Below are 20,708 nucleotides of genomic sequence, written 5' to 3'. Positions count from 1 at the left end.
GAGTATCTGTACCCCCAGACAAGATGAGTGCAAAAAGAAAGAGTTATTCTGTTGAGTACAAGAAAGGAATTGTGGAGGACTCCCAGGACAAGAATCTTACCGCTTTCTGCAAAGAGAAGAAGTTGGATATCCGAATGGTGCAAAAATGGCAGGCAGAATACGATAACCTCAGTCTACAGGTGGACAGAGAAAATGCTAAGAAGCGCAAGTGTGGTTCAGGTCGCCTGAAAACTAACGTCGCCTGAAAGACTACATTGAAAATAGAATGACAAGAAATCAGCGTGGAAACTTTGTGAAACCTAGCCTGCAAGAGGTCGTGATTTGGGTGAAGAATTCATAGGATTAAATCACTGACAGTGTTGTTGCCAATGCACTCCGAGCAGGTTACATGGATAAGAGCTGCTTATATAATGAAAGCTCAATGCTCAACATGAAAGATTGGGGCCAATGGTTCTAAATGAAATAGAGTTGCATAAAATTCAGAATAGAATTGGAGAGTTATGACGATGTTCCAGAAGAAGACGACTTAATTATATTTGAATAAATGTAGATTGTTGTACCATACTTAATAAAAATAAGACATCCCCTGAAAATAAGCCATATTTGTATCTTCTTGAGGAAAAATAAATATAGGACAGTGTCTTTTTTTCGGGGGGGGAAACACGGTATGAGGGCAATGATGGTCAGTGAAGGGTTTGGTACCGTAAATAGCAGACTGCAGAGATTAGAAGTTTGCAGTGCATATATCAGTAGTATGTAATGTAGAGTCTGGAGGACAGGAGGAGGTAACTCCGAGCACAGGGATCAGGAGTATGTAATGCACAGTGCAAAAGTCAATATTATGCAACACATTGCAGAGCTCATAAACAACCAACACACTTTCCTTCCTCCACAGAAGCAAAAATAACCCCCTTTCAGTACAAGCATCTACCCTAACATTTTCCAAAGCACAAATTCCCCTTTCATTCTTATCAAACTTACCCATCATACCTGAGATGGAGCCGCATCTGACACAGTGAAAAACATCTCTCCACATCATCCCACACATACATATATTGCAGACCCCACCCCGCAAACATAAACATACTTAAGTGCGTCTTATGGTCCGAAAAATACGGTAATTTTTAATTTTTTGTACTTAAACTAAAGGTATATATGCAATAGACTCCTCTTACGATGGTGATGTGACACTGCAGTTACCCACAGCAACCAAAGTGACAGAAATAATATCTTAACTGATTAGAACAGATAAGAAACTTTATGGTATGTTCACCTTCCCTCTTAGTAGTTGCAAGGTCGATGCATATATATGTTTGTATAGCCACCCCTGAAATACAATAAATATTAAAATATAGAAAAGAAGAGAAAAGAAAAACCAAGGGGTTTACCGGATATGCTTCAATTAATGTATTTACATAGAGGTGATACATATGGATAATATATACATCAAGCCATTTGATTGTCCATCACATATTAAATTTCATGGGGTAGGGACTGTTGAACTATAAGAAAGAGTTTCTACTCAAATTGTAAGCGGTATCTGGGACATATAAACCCAAAAACGTCTTGTTAGCTGACGCGTTTCGCCTGTTTGGCTTTCTCAGGGGTACGAATGAGACGTGTATAGTCCAATGCTTCAGAGATAACTAGTATAGGCTGGTATCTATATAATAAATGTAAATTCACATGTAAATTCTACTTTTTTTTTTACCCAGCTCATCTTCATCATTCTTTTCATTTGATTCAACCTCTATTCTTCCAATATCTCTTTTTTTCAAGGACTTGATTAGGTTTGGCTCCAATTTACCTACCCAAGACTCCTGTCTTTCTCCTCACATATACATCTATAAGTAGACACTTTACTACATTCTACTAGATAAAATAAAGAAATACTCCTCCCCTCTCGTTATTAGCAAATAAAAAATGTAATTCTTCTATATCCTTTACCAGATACCATACTCCACTTATCCATATATTACTATACCTACAGCCGCATTTCTTTTCTTATCTCATAACAAGTAAATTATTGCTTTCTTTTGATTTGACATCAATCCACTTTCCACATGAACTACCACATACCAAGTAAGTTACCTATTTTTAAAAAATAATACAATTTGCACATAATACCAAAAACCATACTAACGAACATTCACCATGACACATATATATGTGTGTGTGTGTATGTCATATATATATATATATATATATATATATATATATACATTGACTCAAAGCATGGTAATAATTGATTATAATATTTAAAGAACATTAGAAATAACCTATTGTGAACAACCATATATCAACTAAAACCAAAGCAAGTGTCACCAAATAAAACAACTGTTAGATTGGAATGATCAAATAATTTAAAGGCTTCTTAGCCACATTTTTCTTGTTTATTCCTCTAGGAGCAATGCACCAATAAACTTGCTAGCAAATTTGACTTCTTTGGGAGAGTCAATCCCACCCTCCATCTTTGTACATCATGGCTAAGTCTGCTGAGGTATCTAACATTATACCCAAGATGGCTTTTACATGTTACATAACACACATAAAACCTATATTAAAGGCACATAGAAGTTTATAGGAAGCAGGTTTAAATGAATGATCTGGATACAAGGTCTATTTATATTTAGCTTCCCCTAAAATGGGTTGCATTCTAGAAGTAAACAATAAAACATTTATATTACTTATAGAGGTGTTTTCTGCTGAATCATATCTCTTCCTCATAATGCATATTACTGTGATGCATGACTCTTTAGGGCAACAGTGAAAGTTTAAATAGATTTTCCATCTTCAGATGACTTTAATTTATTAGCTTGGATGTGCAGCTGTTGTGGAATAAGTGTATGCTCTACATTTTGTTTCATCAGTTATTCTAGTAGGAATATAACCAGAAGGCTACTTTTGGCTTTTTTTCTATCTTTAAAATTACCACATTTTTTTGTCAACAGCAGTCAAGTACATTTTTAATTTTTAATCCCATGTGCAAATTAACTAACCCTCACCAGGGCTGCATCCTATCCATTTATCTTTTTTTAAATTGTTCCTAGCCCTTTATTCTTCAAACCTAAAATAAATAAACTGGTCAATATGGTCAATATGGCCACATTCTTTTTCAACTTGTGTTACATCTCAGTGCTGCTGATCCTCTTTAGACTCCTTGAGGCCGATTCTTGTCTACATGCATTCACTCGATTTATGTCTGCATGGCATAAATATAATTTTGACTATGGGTGACAACAATGGACCATTGGATTCATTCCTGATCCAAGCATAGTTAGTTAAATTAAACAAAAGGAAAACGAGTCATTCTATCTAATATCTCTTTCCCAACACTATGCTCATATATATCATTTATAGAACATAAATATACTATTGGAGAGATTGTGTCACCAAAGTCTACTTCCAGTAAACTTGACCCCAAATGTCCTTTCCTGCAAACCACTCCACACTTCTAACAGAACAGAGATTTGCAGAATAAAAAAGTAAACCAAGACATGGCTGTGGACAGGCCATCGCTGTCACAAGAGGGGTATGGACTTATTATCACAGTTGTGCCCAGGAGGAATGGCAGCAGTTTTGCACATTTTTCATGAAAGTCCATTCAATCTGTATTAAGTTGCGTAAAAAAGAGGCAAACATCCTTTGAGAATAAGGTAAAAACTACTTGAAAGCGTAGAAAAAAATGTAACAGAATTTCCAACAGATGAACAGTTAAGGCATTAAAGGAAAATGTTGGCAAAGTCTATATTTGTGCCTTGTATAACTCAGTCTGTGTGCAGACACAGTAATTATGCTAATGGACTTCTAAACTGATAAGAGATTACAAAGACCATTAATCACTTTAATATTTCAGAAAATGCAGACTATCTGAAAAACCTACACAAGATAATGTGCCTTGTGCTCCTAATCTGATGCAAATATCCAAGAAAGAAGAAAAGAGTTTGATTTTTCTTTAGTTACTACTGCCTAATAAATTGACAGTTTATTCTGGAAGCAATGAGCGCTTACACTCCTTGCTGGAGTCTTTTTTACCTTATTTTTTCTGCTATAAATTTTCTATAAATTGTACACTGAGACACGCAACATCTGTAAAATTCAGGAGCCAGGACATTGTAACTGTTGCTCAATTGTTATGTCAACGCTCAATTGTTATGTCAGCTGTGGCTGCACCGACTTCATACCTAGAAGAACAGGAAAAACAAAGATGGCAACAAAGTAAAGAGGAAAAGTATAGACCTTACATTGCACAAATGGAGGTCTAGTTGGTAAGTTTGGCATAATGTGCAAGTAGGCTATGCATTTTTGTGAATCAAGGGGAGCAGTTTAAAAAAATCATTGCAGCACACTGACATGTAAACATGAACAGGGTATTTGGAAAAGGCCTAAAAAATCTGGCTTTCACACATTTCCTCCAAGTGAAGGACTAGCAGATACAGATTTTGCACTCCAAGATGAACAAGTGAGAGACAGCATTTCGATGATAAACATATCAGGCTAACTTCCGGGTCCCAAGGAACACTGTTTATAACATTTCTATTTCTATTTCTTATCATTTGCAAAATTGCACAACTTTGCAATCCAAAAATTCCTCAACGACAAAGCTCCAGAGTTTAAATTGCCTCCACCAGATGTCCTTCTAATAAAAGAGGTCATAAAAAGGGAAGCTGCATCTATCTAAAGACTCACTTTTTGTGTAGGAGACCAATTATGTCTGGCAGTCATGGATGTCTCAGTCTTCCGCCTGACCCTTCCTCCTAAAGAACCTATTTGTTATTTTTTTTAAAAGAAACAGACTTACCAAAGGTTAATATTTTTGAGTGTTGAGAGGATACTGGTTTTAAAGTCATATCTGGCAGTATATCACAACTCATCACAACTCTTGGGGTCTGTATGCCTTATGTGCCAGATTATCCTAACAGGCAAAGCTCCACAATCTGAGCAGTCATGAGCACCTCAGGTTGCAACTATTTGCATGTGGTGAATCAGATTATATATATTTAGGACCTCATGGGGTTGGGAAACTTCTTGTCATCCTGGCACTTACTTGTATTTCTATATTCTGTGTACCACACAAAATCCTAACTTTAAAATGTTTATTATATTTTTTTTTTATTATATTTAGAAATAATTCCAATGACCATCATTTTGACACATAAAAATATGTTTGATAAAAAATTGCACAAAAATTCCAAGACAAAATACCTTTTTTTGTGTGAGTTTCTCATACAAGAAAAGCATTAGAATAGGAAAAACACCTAACAACCAACAATGCTCAGTTAATTACAATAGGGCCTTTTTAAACATTTACATGCGTTTTTAAGCATTTCTGAGGTGTTTTGGGGCACTTTAACACCTTCCAATTGGTGCAGATTGCATCTTATTGTTGTTATTTTTTAACCTCTCTTTCAAACTGTCCTGGTTGTCTTCAAAATCAGCAATCTAAGCAGCTGCTAAGAAGGAACAAAAACCAGCAGGTAAAATCAGTGTAACATATCAGAGTAAGACAAAACTCCACATTTGCATACTTTAAGATGGGGACTTTCAAACTAGTGAGCTTTGATTTAATGCAACAATACAAATTCAATTAGAAAAGATCAGTAAATAGCATATTAATTAGGTATTGATTTCATTCAGAGTTTATCTTTGGGTTAATGTAGTTTTTACCCCATTCTGGCCTAAGCACACAGTCATGTGTGCCTGGCCAAAATGTCCTCTTAGGAGTGAGACTGATTATCTAATGGCGACTAATGGTCTTGTGACCATTGTAGCATTATGAAGCATGAGAGGCAGTAGGTAGTGTCCATATTACCCAGGCAGTGAACATGAAAAGAAGTACTTCCCGCTCCCATGCTGTCCAAAAAGGAAAGACTTTTGACCCCAAAAATAAATGCAAAATGGCTTTTAGGTATTAGTTGTTTTTATCCAGCAATCAAAGGGGGAAGTAGGGGTTAAACATAATAAACTTAAAAAGCCTTTCTGGTGAAAAAGATCTCTATCAGTAATCTGAATTCACATTAATCATTCTGCTTATTTAAAGCCATGTTCATATACTTTTAATGTAACCTAAGTGTTTAAGGCCACAAGCCAGAAGCTTTCTGGAAGCATTAGTTAATTCTCTTTATTTGTATGTATTCGTCCTTTTGAATTGGACAGTGTCCTAGCAGCATCTATTATTCAATGTGGATATTGCAGTACTTCAGGAAATACGGATTCATTTCTTTAATTCAGGACTAAAAATATGGAAGCACTCAAAGAGCTAATCAGTGAAGTTGACAAATTACTTTGCTATTGCTGACTACATTTAAAAGTTTGGAAAGTAATATGAGCAAGGTGCTTAGGAAGGAACCCAAAGAAAGGTTTATATATATATATATATATATATATATATATATATATATATTACTGAAATGTTGGGTCATAATACAGGGGTCGTCCCCCTCCAGCAAATATTCCCCTTCCCTTTACTTTGCTCCCACTGGGTATTTATCAAGAGCAAGGCCAATCTCCAGTACTTGCAGGTATGGAGAAGAATGTGGTCACTCCATGCAATAGGAGTGGTCATCCAAGACCAGTATTGTCACATGAGGAGAGTCCATACCCCTGTACTGTAAAAGCTGCAATTTGACTGACGTATAGCTTATGTGGGCTTGAACCATCTGCTTTTACCTGATAGGATAATATATTCACTTTCAGATTGACAATCTATTTACAGATCTTTTATTAGGTACATGATGTGGTAGTCAGCCTTTAAAGTTTGGTTACTGGTTTGTAATTTAAAGGATATTGCTCCTAAGATAAATCTAAGCTCAATTTCATATGAGCATCAACCTAATAATGCAATTTTAATAGTTCCCTTTAAACTTTCTAAATAGGCAGCGGTTATCCCGTAACAGAAAGTTCATGAACAAGGGCTTTATTGTCAGAATCATCATGTAATAAAATAATACTTAAGGATACTTCCATCAAAGTCCTTGTTCAAACACTTTCTGGTATGAGGAGACAACTGTCTCCTAATGGTCCTATTGTGCTGTAACACCTTGGTCAGGGCTTGCATATAACCTGGTAGAGCGACTAAAGCAGCCATTATGACAGACATAGCACAGGCATGGCCCACTGCTGGCACTTAGTAAACTAGCAATTAGCAATGATATTTAGCAGACCCAAGAGCAGGGATCTCCCAACCACTGTTCCATTGGTTGGTACGGTAAGGTCAGAAGGGAGGACACAAATCCTTCCTGTCACATCAAAGACCACACACTGAAGAGTGCACACTGTTACTCTTCCCAGAGATTAGTTGAATCCAAGAAAAAATGTCCACGCCTCTATGCCAACAATTTTGGTTATAAAAAAAAAATAAATAAAAAAAAAAAAAAGATATGAAATGCACAGTGCTACAGCAAAAACAAATGTCATCCTATTAGGATTTAGATGTGCTTTTACAGTTTTCTTGCTGGCATATAAGTACATCAGCTGAAAGACCTGTCTGCAGGAGGGTTTCTTTTCATTCCAACAACAAAGATAAAGATGACAACCCAACCAACAGGAAATGGATGTTTATAAATCATGTACATATATTTGTATATGATCGAGTTAGAATTAGTTTCTAATAAACCTTTGTCCTTGTCACAAACATTTAAAGGGGTTAGGTAGTACCTTAAATTGGGTGTAAAGATGAAACCAGTCTGCTTTCTAAACCTCTTAGCATTTTAAAAAATAGCTTAGATTTCTCAAATCTCCTAATAAGCTGTGGCCCCACACTAAGTTCATTTAAAAAATCTTTTTTTGGTTGACTGTAGCTGGCATCATGTGACAAGGTGGGACAAAGCAGAAAGAAAGCTCTGACAAGATGATGCATGTCTGTGCCAAGAACATTTTGTCTTATAGAAGTCCTGCTCATTATTCTGTGGTTTGGCCCCAGCAAGCAGCAATCTACTGAAAGGTAGACTGGTACTAGAAATGTATGAAGTGACCAACCATACTGTCAGAGTAATTTCAGCCTCTAAATACAGCTGTCAAGTTATGAAAAAAATGTCATCCCCATAAACTGGAATTATCAGTTACATGGACCAATAGAAAATCTGCAAACACTGCAGCAAAAACATAACAATGTACAGTTAATGATCACACATGTAGCTCAGCATATTTCTTCTGAGCTTCTAATGCTTTCTAATAATGTATGTAGATTAGAAATGAGCAATTACCTCTCAGAATTGAATGACTCATCAGCACTACGCTTCCTAAAGATTGCAGCAAAATCCTCAAAATACTTTTTTAGAATAAAAAAAATGACCCACTTCATGAAACTTATGTTTCTTTGCAAAATTAGTATTAGTATTAAAAAAGTAAAAAAATGATAATTCATGTTAATTAAAACAGAAACTGGATAATATAGTCAATGATCAAACCAATAATGGATATAGTATTACGGCAACACTTCATTTATGGCAATAAAGGTAGTCCCTGGGTTACATACAAAATAGGGACTGTAGGTTTGTTCTTAAGTCAGAACAGGTACATTATTTTATTAAATGCAATTAGGCCAGATGTTTGTCTCAACGTATTATTAGGCAGCGTGGTGTCAGTTGCTGTATATATTCCTCACTGTGGGTTAATCACAAACAAAGCAAAAAAAAAAAAAGAACCTTATGGAGCCTAGACATTCATTAACTTCTGGAGCAAGCTGTGCTTTGATATGCAAAAAGAAACAACTGTAGAGTTTGTCTTGATCATTAAAGAGTTACGGGAGGCTGCAGAAAGAGCTCATCCGCCTAAGATCACCCACAACCTCAGCTGTGTTTGGAAAAGATTTCTTCTGCAAGTCATGCAAACCGCCCCCTCCAGCCTCCATCTTGCACAGGAGCAGCAAGTAAACCCCAGGGAAGCCTGTTCGTATCTAGGAGGCGTCCATATGTCGGATGTCCTTAACGCGGGGACTACTTTTAGATGTACTACTATCATTGCGTTAAACTTTTCTGCTGTATAAAAAGTTGGATTGAATAGTGTGCGTGAATTGGATTGCATCCATTTAAAATAACGTACTTTAAAAATCCAGTGCAAAAGACATTAGTGATACATATTGCACATCAAGACATTGCAGCCAGTAATTTCAGTTTACTGTCATCATACCAGAACAAGTTTTAAGGCAAACTGGGGGAAATGCCAGGGGTCCCAGCTTCTCCAAGGCCCAGGGTGCATGGAGATGAGATAGTGTGCATTTGGGGTCCCTTCCTCATATTTGCCCAGGGCCACATTTGTCTAAAACCTGATAATTCTCAATAAAATAATATTGAATTACAACTTTGTTCATGAGTTACTGAACTTTTTCTTGCAGGCAAAAATAAAATAAAATGGTATTTGTACATAAAATCAGTAATATTTTTATTGGCGAGTCTGTACTGTTAAATGTTATCACAGAAATCCATTATGGCCTAATGTAAACTCATCTTGCTGTAAATACATATTGATTTATTTCTAGGTATAAACTCTATTCTTCATCTTCAGTGCAGGGTGAAGTACAAGGTGAAGCCTTCTACTTCCTGACTGGCATGGTTCTGGAGAGTGCTGTCATTTCTAACTAAAACCACAAAGGTTAAGTCCCAAACTCCACTCCAAATGGATGGCCTGCCGCTGCTTCTCCAAGCACAGATGTGTGTATTCCTCTTCAGCTCCAATGTGTGTAGTTAGCACGGAGCCCTAGCAGCTAGAAGTATCTTGATGAGGGAATAAAGAAGTGATAAATGTCCTGTTGTGGGGGAATATACCCACTGCAGTGGGAACCATACAAGCTTGTGCCATGTGCACTCTGTGAATTGACTTAATGAATACAGTGCATGCCGCATAGGCGTACTCAGCACCCTGCACATTACAGAGCGCTGGAGCGCAGCCAAACCCCAGCACACTACCTAAATCTCATTTATGCAGACTTTCAACTAAAGATGGAATACAAAGAAAAAGGAATTCAGAGGCCAAATGTACTAACATAATAAAGGGTGATCCTTCACTGTCTGATATAAGGGCAGCTGAAAAGTCACTGTGCCAAGCTATTATTTATTAATATTTTACAGGATTTATATAGCGCCAACATATTACACAGCGCTTTACAATAAATAGGGGTTGCAAATGACAGACAAATACAGAAGGAGGGGAGGACCCTGCCCCGAAGAGCTTACAATCTAGGAGGTGAGGGAAGTATCACACAATAGGTTGGGAGATATGGAATGATGGAAAGTAGTGACGGATTTAAAAGACAGAACAAGATGGGTAGGCAAGTTTGAAAAAATGGTGTTTTGAGTGCCCTTTTAAATGAGCAGAAAGTAGGAGCAAGCCAAATAGGACGAGGAAAACCATTCCAGAGAGGGAAGCTCTAAAAAAGTCTTGAAGCCGTGCGTGTGATGAGGTTATGAGTAAGATAGTCATTAGTAGGTCATTGGAATGAAGAGAATGGCTGGGGGGGTATTTTTCTATCAGGTGACAAAGGTAAGTGTGACAAGAACTGTGTAGGGGTTTGAAGGCAAAGCACAGGAGCTTGAAATTGATTCTAAGATGAAATGGATGCCAATGAAGAGAAATGCAAAGAGATGCAGCAGAAGAGGAGCGGTGGGAAGAATGGATGAGTCTGGCTGCACCATTCATAATAGATTGTAAAGGAGAGCGTTGGGTTAGTGGAATACCAGCGAGGAGGAGGTTACAGTAGTCCAGACGAGAGATGATAAGATCATGTACAAGGAGTTTGGTGGTCTCTAGGGCCAGGTAGTGGTGGATTTTAGAAGAGCAAGCTAAAGAAATTTTCACCCAATCTTGCCACAATCCAAGTTTTCCCATCTAAGTTTACTCACCTCACATTTAAGGCTAGCTTGTTATGTAATAGACAGAAAAAGGAAAAAAAAAAAAGTTCTGGTGGTGCCACTACCTACCACCCACAAGATGTACATCTAGAACACATGCCACCCCCTCAGACAAATTTGTATTATCTATTAGACTTGTGAATCCTCCCTCAGTCAAAGCACCTGCGAGGAGGGGGTGGCACAAGGTTTTATTTTAGCCTCTGTAGCAGAAAAAGAGCTCAGCTGCTCTCTGTGAATGTGACTCACAGGCAGCGAATCCCATCCATTCACTGTGAGTGTGCCGAGCTGTCCCTGGTGCGCACCATGTCAGCACCATGGACAGAGCAGAGGAGAGCAGAGCCCATTGCACTGTATATGTATTGTGTACAATTGGCTCCTACAAGAATGTCACCCATACATATCGCTGCAGATTCAAGCACACAAGTTCCCGGGGCTGCGATCTTATCGGGTTTACATTGCAATGACAACACTAAGAGATTCGGAGCAGTCAGCACCCATCACAGTCAGGCTTTCCAAGTACAGTGCAGGCAAGTCATGGTCATCTTCAAATGTACAGCGCTGCATAATATATTGGCGCTAAATAAATCCTGTTTATTATTATTATTATTATTTATTACATGACACTTAGCCAGAAGTGCATCCATGTCATGGGCTGATGATCCTCTCCCATCATCTCCAATCTGTGCTCATACATGGTCATCCAACACCCCAATCAACGCCGTCACACAGGCACTGCTGTCACCAACCTGAGCAATGCTCTGCAGCCATTCACTGGAATGTAGAGGACGTGGCTGGGAAGAGGCTGCAGGAGATCTGCAGCACCCAGCATGATACAAATGCACATACACATTTTACTTGTAAAAGACATGTGGACTTTGGTAATGATATAAAGTCAATGTCATTCAGTTGAGGCTGCCAGGTGCTGAATCCCAATGGGGCTCTCTCTCTGTATTCCCAGTGATCTGTCATTTTCTAGGAAATAAGGATCGTTATCTTGGAGTGTAATCCATAGTCACTATTCACCTTGCTGCAGTCACACATTTCCTTACACAGAAGGTGACAGCGGGGTGTATGTACACAGCTGGATCATCTGTCCCCCCATGCTTCATCTATGGGACTCATCTATGTGTAATCAGCATGCTATGGACATATCTCCCCTCCTATTGTGTGATACTTCCCCCACCTCCAGATTGTAAGCTCTTAGGGTCAGGGTCCTCTCCTCCTCCTGTGTCACTGTCCCCAGTTATTGTACAGCGCTGTTTAGTATGTTGGCGCTATATAAATCCTGTTTATTATGAATGATGATGATGACGATGAGTCCCCTGACATACACACATCTATGTGTACAGGGGTGACAGCCAGGGATCGCACAGTATCTGCATACAATGTGATAGCACAGCATGAAGACAGGCTATGCATGGAGTACAGAGGGTGATCTGCCCCATATAAGTCCTAAGGCTTAGGAGGACACAGCACACATGACCCCCCCCCCCCCATATATCCATATATTCACCCCCAGCACTCAGGAATGACCTCCAGGCTGCCATGACAACTCACATATAAAAAGTTGTACTGCGGAGTCCTCAGCACCTCACTCACCTTTCTCAGGGATGTCATTCTATTGCATTATTCCTGCATTACGACTCGCAGGAAACTTCAGAGAGTGTCACTGACGTAAGGTAAAGTTTCCCTCAGACTCAGGCACTGTGCATTGTGTGTACACAGTGGAGACATTCTCTGCGCCTTCCCCAGCAGCAGCTCTCCACAACCCCGCACTAAGGCGCTCTCACAGCTTCAAAGGCTTGATATTTTTGCGCATGCGTTAGTCAGTCAGCATCCCACACATGCGTAGTGAAAGCGGACACCGGCGTGCTTTACCGGGAGGTGGGCGTGTCTTTTTGAGGTCGACGAGTAAGGTCTTACTCTAAAACTGTTTCACTCATTGGTAGACACCAGGAATAGGCGAGCGTGTATTGGTTAGAGCTGCTGATGGGCGTGGCAGCAGGAGGGCCTCGTGTCACTCCCATGGTGCGGTGTGTTGTTGTGGTGCCCGGTCAGGATGTGTGAGCGGCTGTGATGGCGGCTGCCAGGAGACAAGGTAACTGATAAACTCCCTTATATCATGGAAATGGCACTAACATTCTTCTTACGGGGAAAAGTAATGGGAGCGAGGGCTGGATCTAAATTGTGAATGCTAAGGCATTAGCCATACATACAAACAAGGCTTCCATTACACTACACAAAGTGTTTGTAGGGCAGAAAACTTGTCATGGTGCATTCATATTATTGCTGGCAGGAGGGGAATTACCACCTGACATTATTCATTGTGTGCTCTATGGGGTGTGGGGGGATTTGTCAGCTATATAGTATATATGTGTGCCCCTATCACCTTATCATTATTGTTCCTTTAATAATAATAATAATAATAATAATAATAATAATAAAGGGGAGGATCTGGGGCACACGTGTGGTGATATGGAAATGGAAAATAAAATCAGTGCTGGGGTATTGTAGAATGTCATTGTACCATGCTGTGTATATTGCTGGGATTATGTACCTGGTATCAGGCAGCTTGCTGACACCCTTCTCAGCTTTTATACACCCATACAGATCCTAAAGATGAACTCCAGACTACACAGATAAAATCCACATATATGGAGACTGAGGTTGTATGACTCCCCATGTCTGCCTGATCAGGAGACTTCATTTCCCCTGCTGCAATGAAGGGGATGATGTCAGCAGAGATTACATTAACTATACAGGACTGGAAGGTTGTTCCTAAGTTGAATTTGTATGTTGTAAATCTGAACAGGTACAATATTTTAATAAATGCAATTAGGACAGATGTTTGTCTCAACATATTATTAGGCATCGTGGTGTCAGTTACTGTAAAAAAATTCCTCAAAAAATTTTTTTATGAAGCCTAGACAATCAATAACTTCTGGAGCAAGCTGTGCTTTGATCTGCAAAAAGAAACAGATAGTAAAAGAAGAACAATGTGGTTTCCCCTGGGGAGACCAGATTTTTTGGGGACTTTTAAGGTCAGGCCTATATAAATCTAACAACACGATAAAATCACATAAAATTGTATTGCAAACAATATATAAAAATGTATAATATACAAAATATCAAATCAAACACTTGCTACAGAAGAGCACTTTATAGATCTCCCAATAGGAACCTCTCCAAATGAGGTGTTCCAAAAAACTCAACGCGTTTCACGGATCTTATGTCCACTTCTTCAGGAGTAGGAGATCTATGAATAACAGTTAATTCTTAATGATTCAATCAAAAATATATAATAATGTTTTTTTTAAAAAAAACAATGCTGTTGTAGTTTATGATAAATTGACAAAAACAATTTTCATCAGAACATACATATATCTAATAAACTTACATTTGGTGCTGAGTGTTGGTGGCCTCCCATGTAGCTCTTAGATGGAGAACAAGGAAATATATTACTTTGTTAAAAAATTAATGGTTCAATTCATTAATAGCTGCAATCTTTTTGACCACCATTTAATGCTTGTATTGCTTAAAAATTGGATATATTGTATTGGATACATTGTATTGCTGGTCAGATCACCATTGTACTTCAGCTCTCAATCTTAGCCAGTTAATTCATATCTGAAATAAATTAGTTAACCACTTAATTCATTGATGTATCCCTTTAAAAAAAAGGTGGGAAGGGCATCCTTTCAATTTGGAATTATACGGTAATCAATTAAATACTTAATCAAATAAAATGAAATAGAATAAACTCAATGCACACCAAGTGTTACTAGGAAAATTGATTCACTCACCATATTTAAGGGAAGACAGACCTTTTTCTTGTTTTCTTAAAGAGATACATCAATACTTAAAATGGTGAGTAAATTGAAAGGATGCCCTTCCAATGTTTTTTAAAAAAAATTGAACCTTTATAGGGCTAAACTTGTTTTTCATGCAAAAAGAAACAACTGCACAGTTTGTCTTGGTCATTAAAGAGTTACAAGAGGCTGCAGACAGAACTCACCCCTCTAAGATCACCCACAAACTCTGTGTTTAGCAAAAGATTTCTTCTGCAAATCATGCAAACCACCCCCCTCCCCCCTTCAAGACCCATTTGTATCTAGGAGGCGTCCATATGTCGGATTTCCTTAACCCGGGGACTACCTGAACTGCTTTCAGTAACAGGTTATGTTACTCCAACAGAAGTCAGATGATCTCCCCTCTCTCTGCTCTTTCCTATTTGTCACCGTGGCTTTTGTTAAAAGATCTGTGTGCTGTTTGTTTCGCTTCCACTCCCAAGTTCTGGTGTATGGGGAAATTACAAGAAGTTTAAGAAGGTAGCATAGTTATAACTTCAAAGACTGGCAACCAGTATTTGAAAAAAAAAAAAGTTCCAGTGATTACAGGGCCTGAATGAAATTTGGGCCTTGGGCTGTGAAGGCTACCATGAATCCACCAGTATGGTCTATGGTTACCTGTAAAGTTTTACTTCCAGATTTTATTGAGAAATATATTTGTTGAACTGAATTGATCCATACCTATGGCAAAGGCAAAAGAATGGGAACAGTTTTCAGAGGTTTTTTTGGCTGCACAACAAACCATGTCTATCATCAAACATTTGAAAGCTGAAAACAACCTGAGAAATTGCCAGGTCTCTCAAAATATTTGCAGGAACAAACACATCAAGATCTTGTCAAAGAACAGAGCTGCAGTGACACTTTAATGGATAGGGTGGAAGTCCATTAATACAATCTTTCTTTAATGGTATTTTGTCGGCATAAGAAACATTTTGTTCATCAAACCATTTTCTTTGAAACTGAGGACAAAATGTTGTTTTTGAGCAGTCATGTCCTTGGCCAAGACGAATGTTATCATAATTGTAAGGCTTTTCATGGGATTACCTTGACATGGGCTATATTCTATTAAAAATTATTACCTTTAAGAAAGAAAGAAATAATAGCATTTTCCTTTTACCAAAAGTTTTCTAAGAAATTCTGAAAATACTTACCAAATGTTTTCAAAACTCACAATGGTGTTTTTTTAAATATTTCCAAGCAAAAGTGTAAAGAGTTATTGCTAAGGCTATCTAGACCAGTGGTTGACAACCTTTTTGGACCTACAGACCACTAAATGCATGGAATCCTGATCGTTCATGTTCAGGTAGCGTGTGTCATTTAAAGAGGAAGAAAGTTCCCCCAGAGTGACGTCATGATGCCAGAACCCGCCTGCTCTCCCATTGTGGACCACTGGTTGGCACGGATCTAGGAAAATGTGTCGTCTTTTAACTTTAGAAAATATATTCACCTTATAATTACAATTTGCAAACTTTAGAAGCAATGTCAAGGTGTTATTCATTCCTCTGATTGAGTCCTAATGAGGTCAGGTCCTGCGACCTTATAGTAGGCAAAGGTGGGAAAAGCCAGTTTGCTCCTAAGAACTGACATTTTGTTGATATTCAGAGATTATAATTTTACCGTCCCTACCACGGTAATATATCATTATTATTTTTCATTTATGGGGGGGGGGGGCAATTAAACTAACTGCATGTTTTATTTGGAAAATGGGAGGAAATCCGAGTACTCGGAGAAAACCCACACAACCACCAGAAAACTGCAAACTCCATTCAGATAATTTGAACCTGGGTCCTGGAGCTGCAGGAATGCTAACCACTGAGCCACTGTGCTGCCCTGTAAATATATAATGTTATACAGAAGCCATAACCATAATGTACAAATCATAATGAAAACCTTTTATATAAAGGTTAGTAATTTATTCTGTGCCCTTATTGTCCTTCCCTGCTTGTGCTGGCAAAAGAACATCCTAACGCTTACATTAAAGATAAGAAAACAAATGTATATATTTAACTTCTTGTGTTCCTTGGTTTAGGATCGGTTTGTTCACCCTTGGTATTGTGTATGGCAGGGTAAATGAAGAGCTGTGAAATAGGCAGCTGTGCTCTGTAACTGTTCTAGTATTGCACCTGTCATATCTGATATAACAACAGCAAGCACTGCTGCACAGAGACAGCCTTATAATAGAGAGTATCCAGGTGGCCTTGAAGAAAAACATTATAGGATGTTTGTCTGCAGTCTGCTATATTGTGTTATTTTTTATTAGTCTTCCCTGCAGTTTAGAAAAATCTATAAACTCCTCACATAGCCCACTGCACCTAAAGGTTGTTGCTATTGAGCATGGGCTTGGTTTGGAGCTGACTATAAATTAAAACTTGTTCCAGTCACCTTTTAGGATGATTTCAGGTAAGACAAAGTTCACAGTTGTTATAGGTGAGTTTTCCAGTTTTCAGGAACTTCAGGACATGTTGGGCCAGATTTACTAAGATATATGCACATCATCCTGCTAATATGCAAAACATAGTTATAGAATTTATCATTAATCAACATAACACACATACACATCAATGTAGCACCCTTAGCTGTTTTAAATGCAAATGCCACATACAGTTAGGTCCATAAATATTTGGACAGGACAACTTTTTCTAATTTTGGTTCTATACATTACCACAAATAATTTAAAATGAAACAACTCAGATGCAGTTGAACTGCAGACTTTCAGGTTTAATTCAGTGGGTTGAACAAAAAGATTGCATAAAAATGTGAGGAACTAAAGCCTTTTTTACACAACCACTTCATTTCAGGGGCTCAAAAGTAATTAGACAATTGACTCAAAGGCTATTTCATGAGCTGGTGTGGGCAATTGCTTCATTATGTCATTATCAATTAAGCAGATAAAAGGGCCGGAGTTGATTTTGGGGGGGGGCATGTGTGTGGAAGATTTTGCTGTGAACAGACAACATGCGGTCAAAGGAGCTCTCCGTGCAGGTGAAACAAGCCATCCTTAAGCTGCAAAAACAGAAAAAAAAACATCCCAGAAATTGCTACAACATTAGGTTTGGTACACCATGAGAAAGAAACGAAGCACTGTGGAACTCAGCAACGCCAAAAGACCTGGACGTCCACAGAAGACAACAGTGGTGGATAATCACAGAATAATTTCCATGGTGAAGAGAAACCCCTTCACAACAGCCAACCAAGTGAACAACACTCTCCAGGAGATAGTCGTATCGATATCCAAGTCTACCATAAAGAGAAGACTGCATAAAAGTAAATACAGAGGGTGCACTGCAAGGGGCAAGCCACTCATAAGCCTCAAGAATAGAAAGGCTAGATTGGACTTTGCTAAAAGAAACATATAAAAAAGCCAGCACAGTTCTGGAAAAACATTCTTTGGACAGATGGAAACCAAGATCAACCTTTACCAGAATGATGGCAAGTAAAAAAGTTTGTAGAAGGTGTGGAACAGCTCATGATCCAAAGCATAACACATCATCTGTAAAACATGGCGGAGGCAGTGTGATGGCTTGGGCGTGCATGGCTGCCATGGCACTGGGACACTAGTGTTTATCCATGATGTGACACAGGACAGAAGCAGCCAGATGAATTCTGAGATGTTCAGAGACATACAGTGTGCTCAAATCCAGCTAAATGCAGTCACATTGATTGGCGTTTCATAATACAGATGGACAATGACCCAAAACATACAGCCAAAGCAACCCAGGAGTTTATTAAAGCAAAGAAGTGGCATATTCTTGAATGGCCGTCAGTCACCTGATCTGAACCCAATTGAGCATGCATTTCACTTGTTGAAGACTAAACTTTGGGGTGAAAGGCACACAAACGGACAGCAACTGAAAGCCGCTGCAGTAAAGGCCTGGCAGAGCATTAAAAAGGAGGAAACCCAACATCTGGTGATGTCCATGATTTCAAGACTACAGGCTGTCATTGCCAGCAAAGGATTTTCAACCAAGTATTACAAATGAACATTTTATTTTCAGCTTTTTAATTTGTCCAATTACTTTTGAGCCCCTGAAATGAAGTGATTGTGTAAAAATAAAAAAGGCTTTAGTTCCTCACATTTTATGCAATCTTTGTGTTCAACCCACTGAATTAAACCTGAAAGTCTGCAGTTCAACTGCATCTGAGTTGTTTTATTTAAAATTAATTGTGGTAATGTACAAAACCAAATTAAGAAATAATTATAGGTAAATAGGGCTAAAAAAACTTCTTAGGATTAGGTATGCATACACAACAGTTCAATAATTAGTCATGAATATGTGTGTAAACACTAATCAATTATAGGCTTGGCATGTGAACATTTTATTGCTTAATTAGATGGCACAATATTTTTTTAATTCTAGTATATTGCACTGCACAGCCCAGAACTGCACTGTATGCTTTGAAGATCTGTGTATTCATTACAGTGATCCCTCTAGTTCATAGATCACAATAATGAATGTTGCCATGGTTTTTCTCATTTGCTTACTTATCATATTTTTAGTAAATCAGTCTCATTGTTTTAGAGGTTGCATATTTTTTTTCAACTATATTGGCTATCCTATAAACAGTCACCTGTCATGTAATATCTTGTGACATAAACACAATTTTGTTACACTTCTGTTTCCTGGAAGCTGCCTGGTGGGACATTCCAGGCATGCAGGATTTCCTTACAATGGGCCTTATTTAATAAAGCTCTCCAAGGCTGATCCAGCAAAGCTGGAATTAATATTATATTAATGTTATTATTAACTACCATAACATTCTACATAACCATAAGCTTCCAAAATGCACACCTCCATTAGTTTTAAATCCAAGAAGATTGTCAGAATTTTTGCAGGCTATGAAGGACTACATTGGACATTTAGAGTTAATTTTATTTCTGGTTGGAATGACCAGATGCTCTGAGAGAAGTAAATGTACTCCAAAAAGACTGCTAATAAAAACTCCATACTGCACAATCCCTATTCGGAGCTGCATTATTCTAGACCTTACCATGAAAGGCTTATAATGCTTTTGTGAAAGTTCATTTGGTTTTGTTTGTCATGGTTTAAGTTAAAATATTGAAGTTGTCCATTAATATATCTTTGAAACCCTTTTCCATCCCTGATTATCAATCGATATTGCAATTAATAATAAATCACTTTAGCAGAACTTCCAGGTTTATTGTGATTTATTGTTAGTTGCAAAATCCAGTGGAACGTTTAAGTAGAACTCGCTGAAGGCACCATCATTTTCTATTCTTAAAAGCCATGTTTATTAATAAATAATTTACAGATTTTCTAAGAGGACCATTTGTTTTGAAGTCTTTTGACACTTCCTGTCTTTTTTTTTTTTTCTTTTAAATATTCACTTTTTACTTCATAATCAGAGTTTTTGTTATCATCCAAGCTTAGACATTTGCTTGTGTAAACCAGATGTGACACCCTTGCTCTAAACCCCACATGACACCTTGTTTTAGTAAACCAGTTTAAAGTCTTCTTTAATATAAAAAATTAAGACATGTTTTCTCTTTTTCAAGCTATAGAGCCATGTTCTTTGCCATTTTTCTATACTCTCAGGAGTTGGGAGATTCTGGGTAATGGCGGTCAGTTTACAGGGAGGTAGCTGTTAGACCTCTGACATTCAAGCTGAAGTGTTAGGCTCAGCCAAGTAAATAAAACTAAATAAAGAGGCAAAAATACAGTACTAATATTTCTTCTAGCCTACATAATATTTTCAGACTGAATTTTCAGATTCTTACATTTTTCCAACTACAGCAGAAACTGTTGCCATAGTAACCTCTCCTTCCCCTTAATTCTCCTTTAGATCTACTTATTTTAATAACTGTAAACTATAATGTTTTTTTAATCTTTTTTTTTTTTTAAATGTTTTTAGCATTTTACTGTTAAACTTTTTTTTGATTATGTTATAAAACTATTTTTTTATAGTATTTTATAAACAATTTTTAAGAAATACACATGTGATGTGTTCCCGGGAATACCTATACCACTGCATGCTGAAACACTATCTTGGATAG

At 37.8% G+C, this 20,708-nt stretch overlaps 2 protein-coding genes across 8 annotated transcripts in view; one reads left to right on the top strand and one right to left on the bottom strand.

Moving 5' to 3' along the window:
* DLGAP2 (DLG associated protein 2) overlaps nt 1–12,704 on the bottom strand; it is a 433,479-nt gene extending 420,775 nt beyond the window's left edge. For 2 of the 4 annotated variants that reach the window (XM_072408410.1, XM_072408412.1), the window contains exon 1: nt 12,447–12,704. In XM_072408410.1, the coding sequence (XP_072264511.1) occupies nt 12,447–12,464 (18 nt within the window). In that variant the 5' untranslated portion in view covers nt 12,465–12,704. The remainder of the gene's footprint in view (nt 1–12,446) is intronic. The other 2 variants (XM_072408411.1, XM_072408413.1) reach the window with 1 other exon arrangement.
* An 89-nt stretch (nt 12,705–12,793) lies between these two features.
* Nucleotides 12,794–20,708, top strand: part of ERICH1 (glutamate rich 1) — a 58,034-nt gene continuing 50,119 nt past the window's right edge. For all 4 annotated transcript variants that reach the window (XR_011920319.1, XR_011920318.1, XR_011920320.1 and 1 more), the window contains exon 1: nt 12,794–12,945. Coding sequence is in view for 1 of the 4 variants with exons in the window: in XM_072408415.1 (XP_072264516.1) it covers nt 12,924–12,945 (22 nt within the window). In the remaining 3 variants the exon portion in view is untranslated. The remainder of the gene's footprint in view (nt 12,946–20,708) is intronic.

This window comes from Pyxicephalus adspersus, chromosome 4, assembly GCF_032062135.1.
Source record: "Pyxicephalus adspersus chromosome 4, UCB_Pads_2.0, whole genome shotgun sequence".
NCBI classification, from domain to species: domain Eukaryota; kingdom Metazoa; phylum Chordata; class Amphibia; order Anura; family Pyxicephalidae; genus Pyxicephalus; species Pyxicephalus adspersus.
The sequence above is the reverse complement of the archived record's forward strand: the minus strand, read 5'-3'. Positions and strand labels throughout refer to the sequence as shown.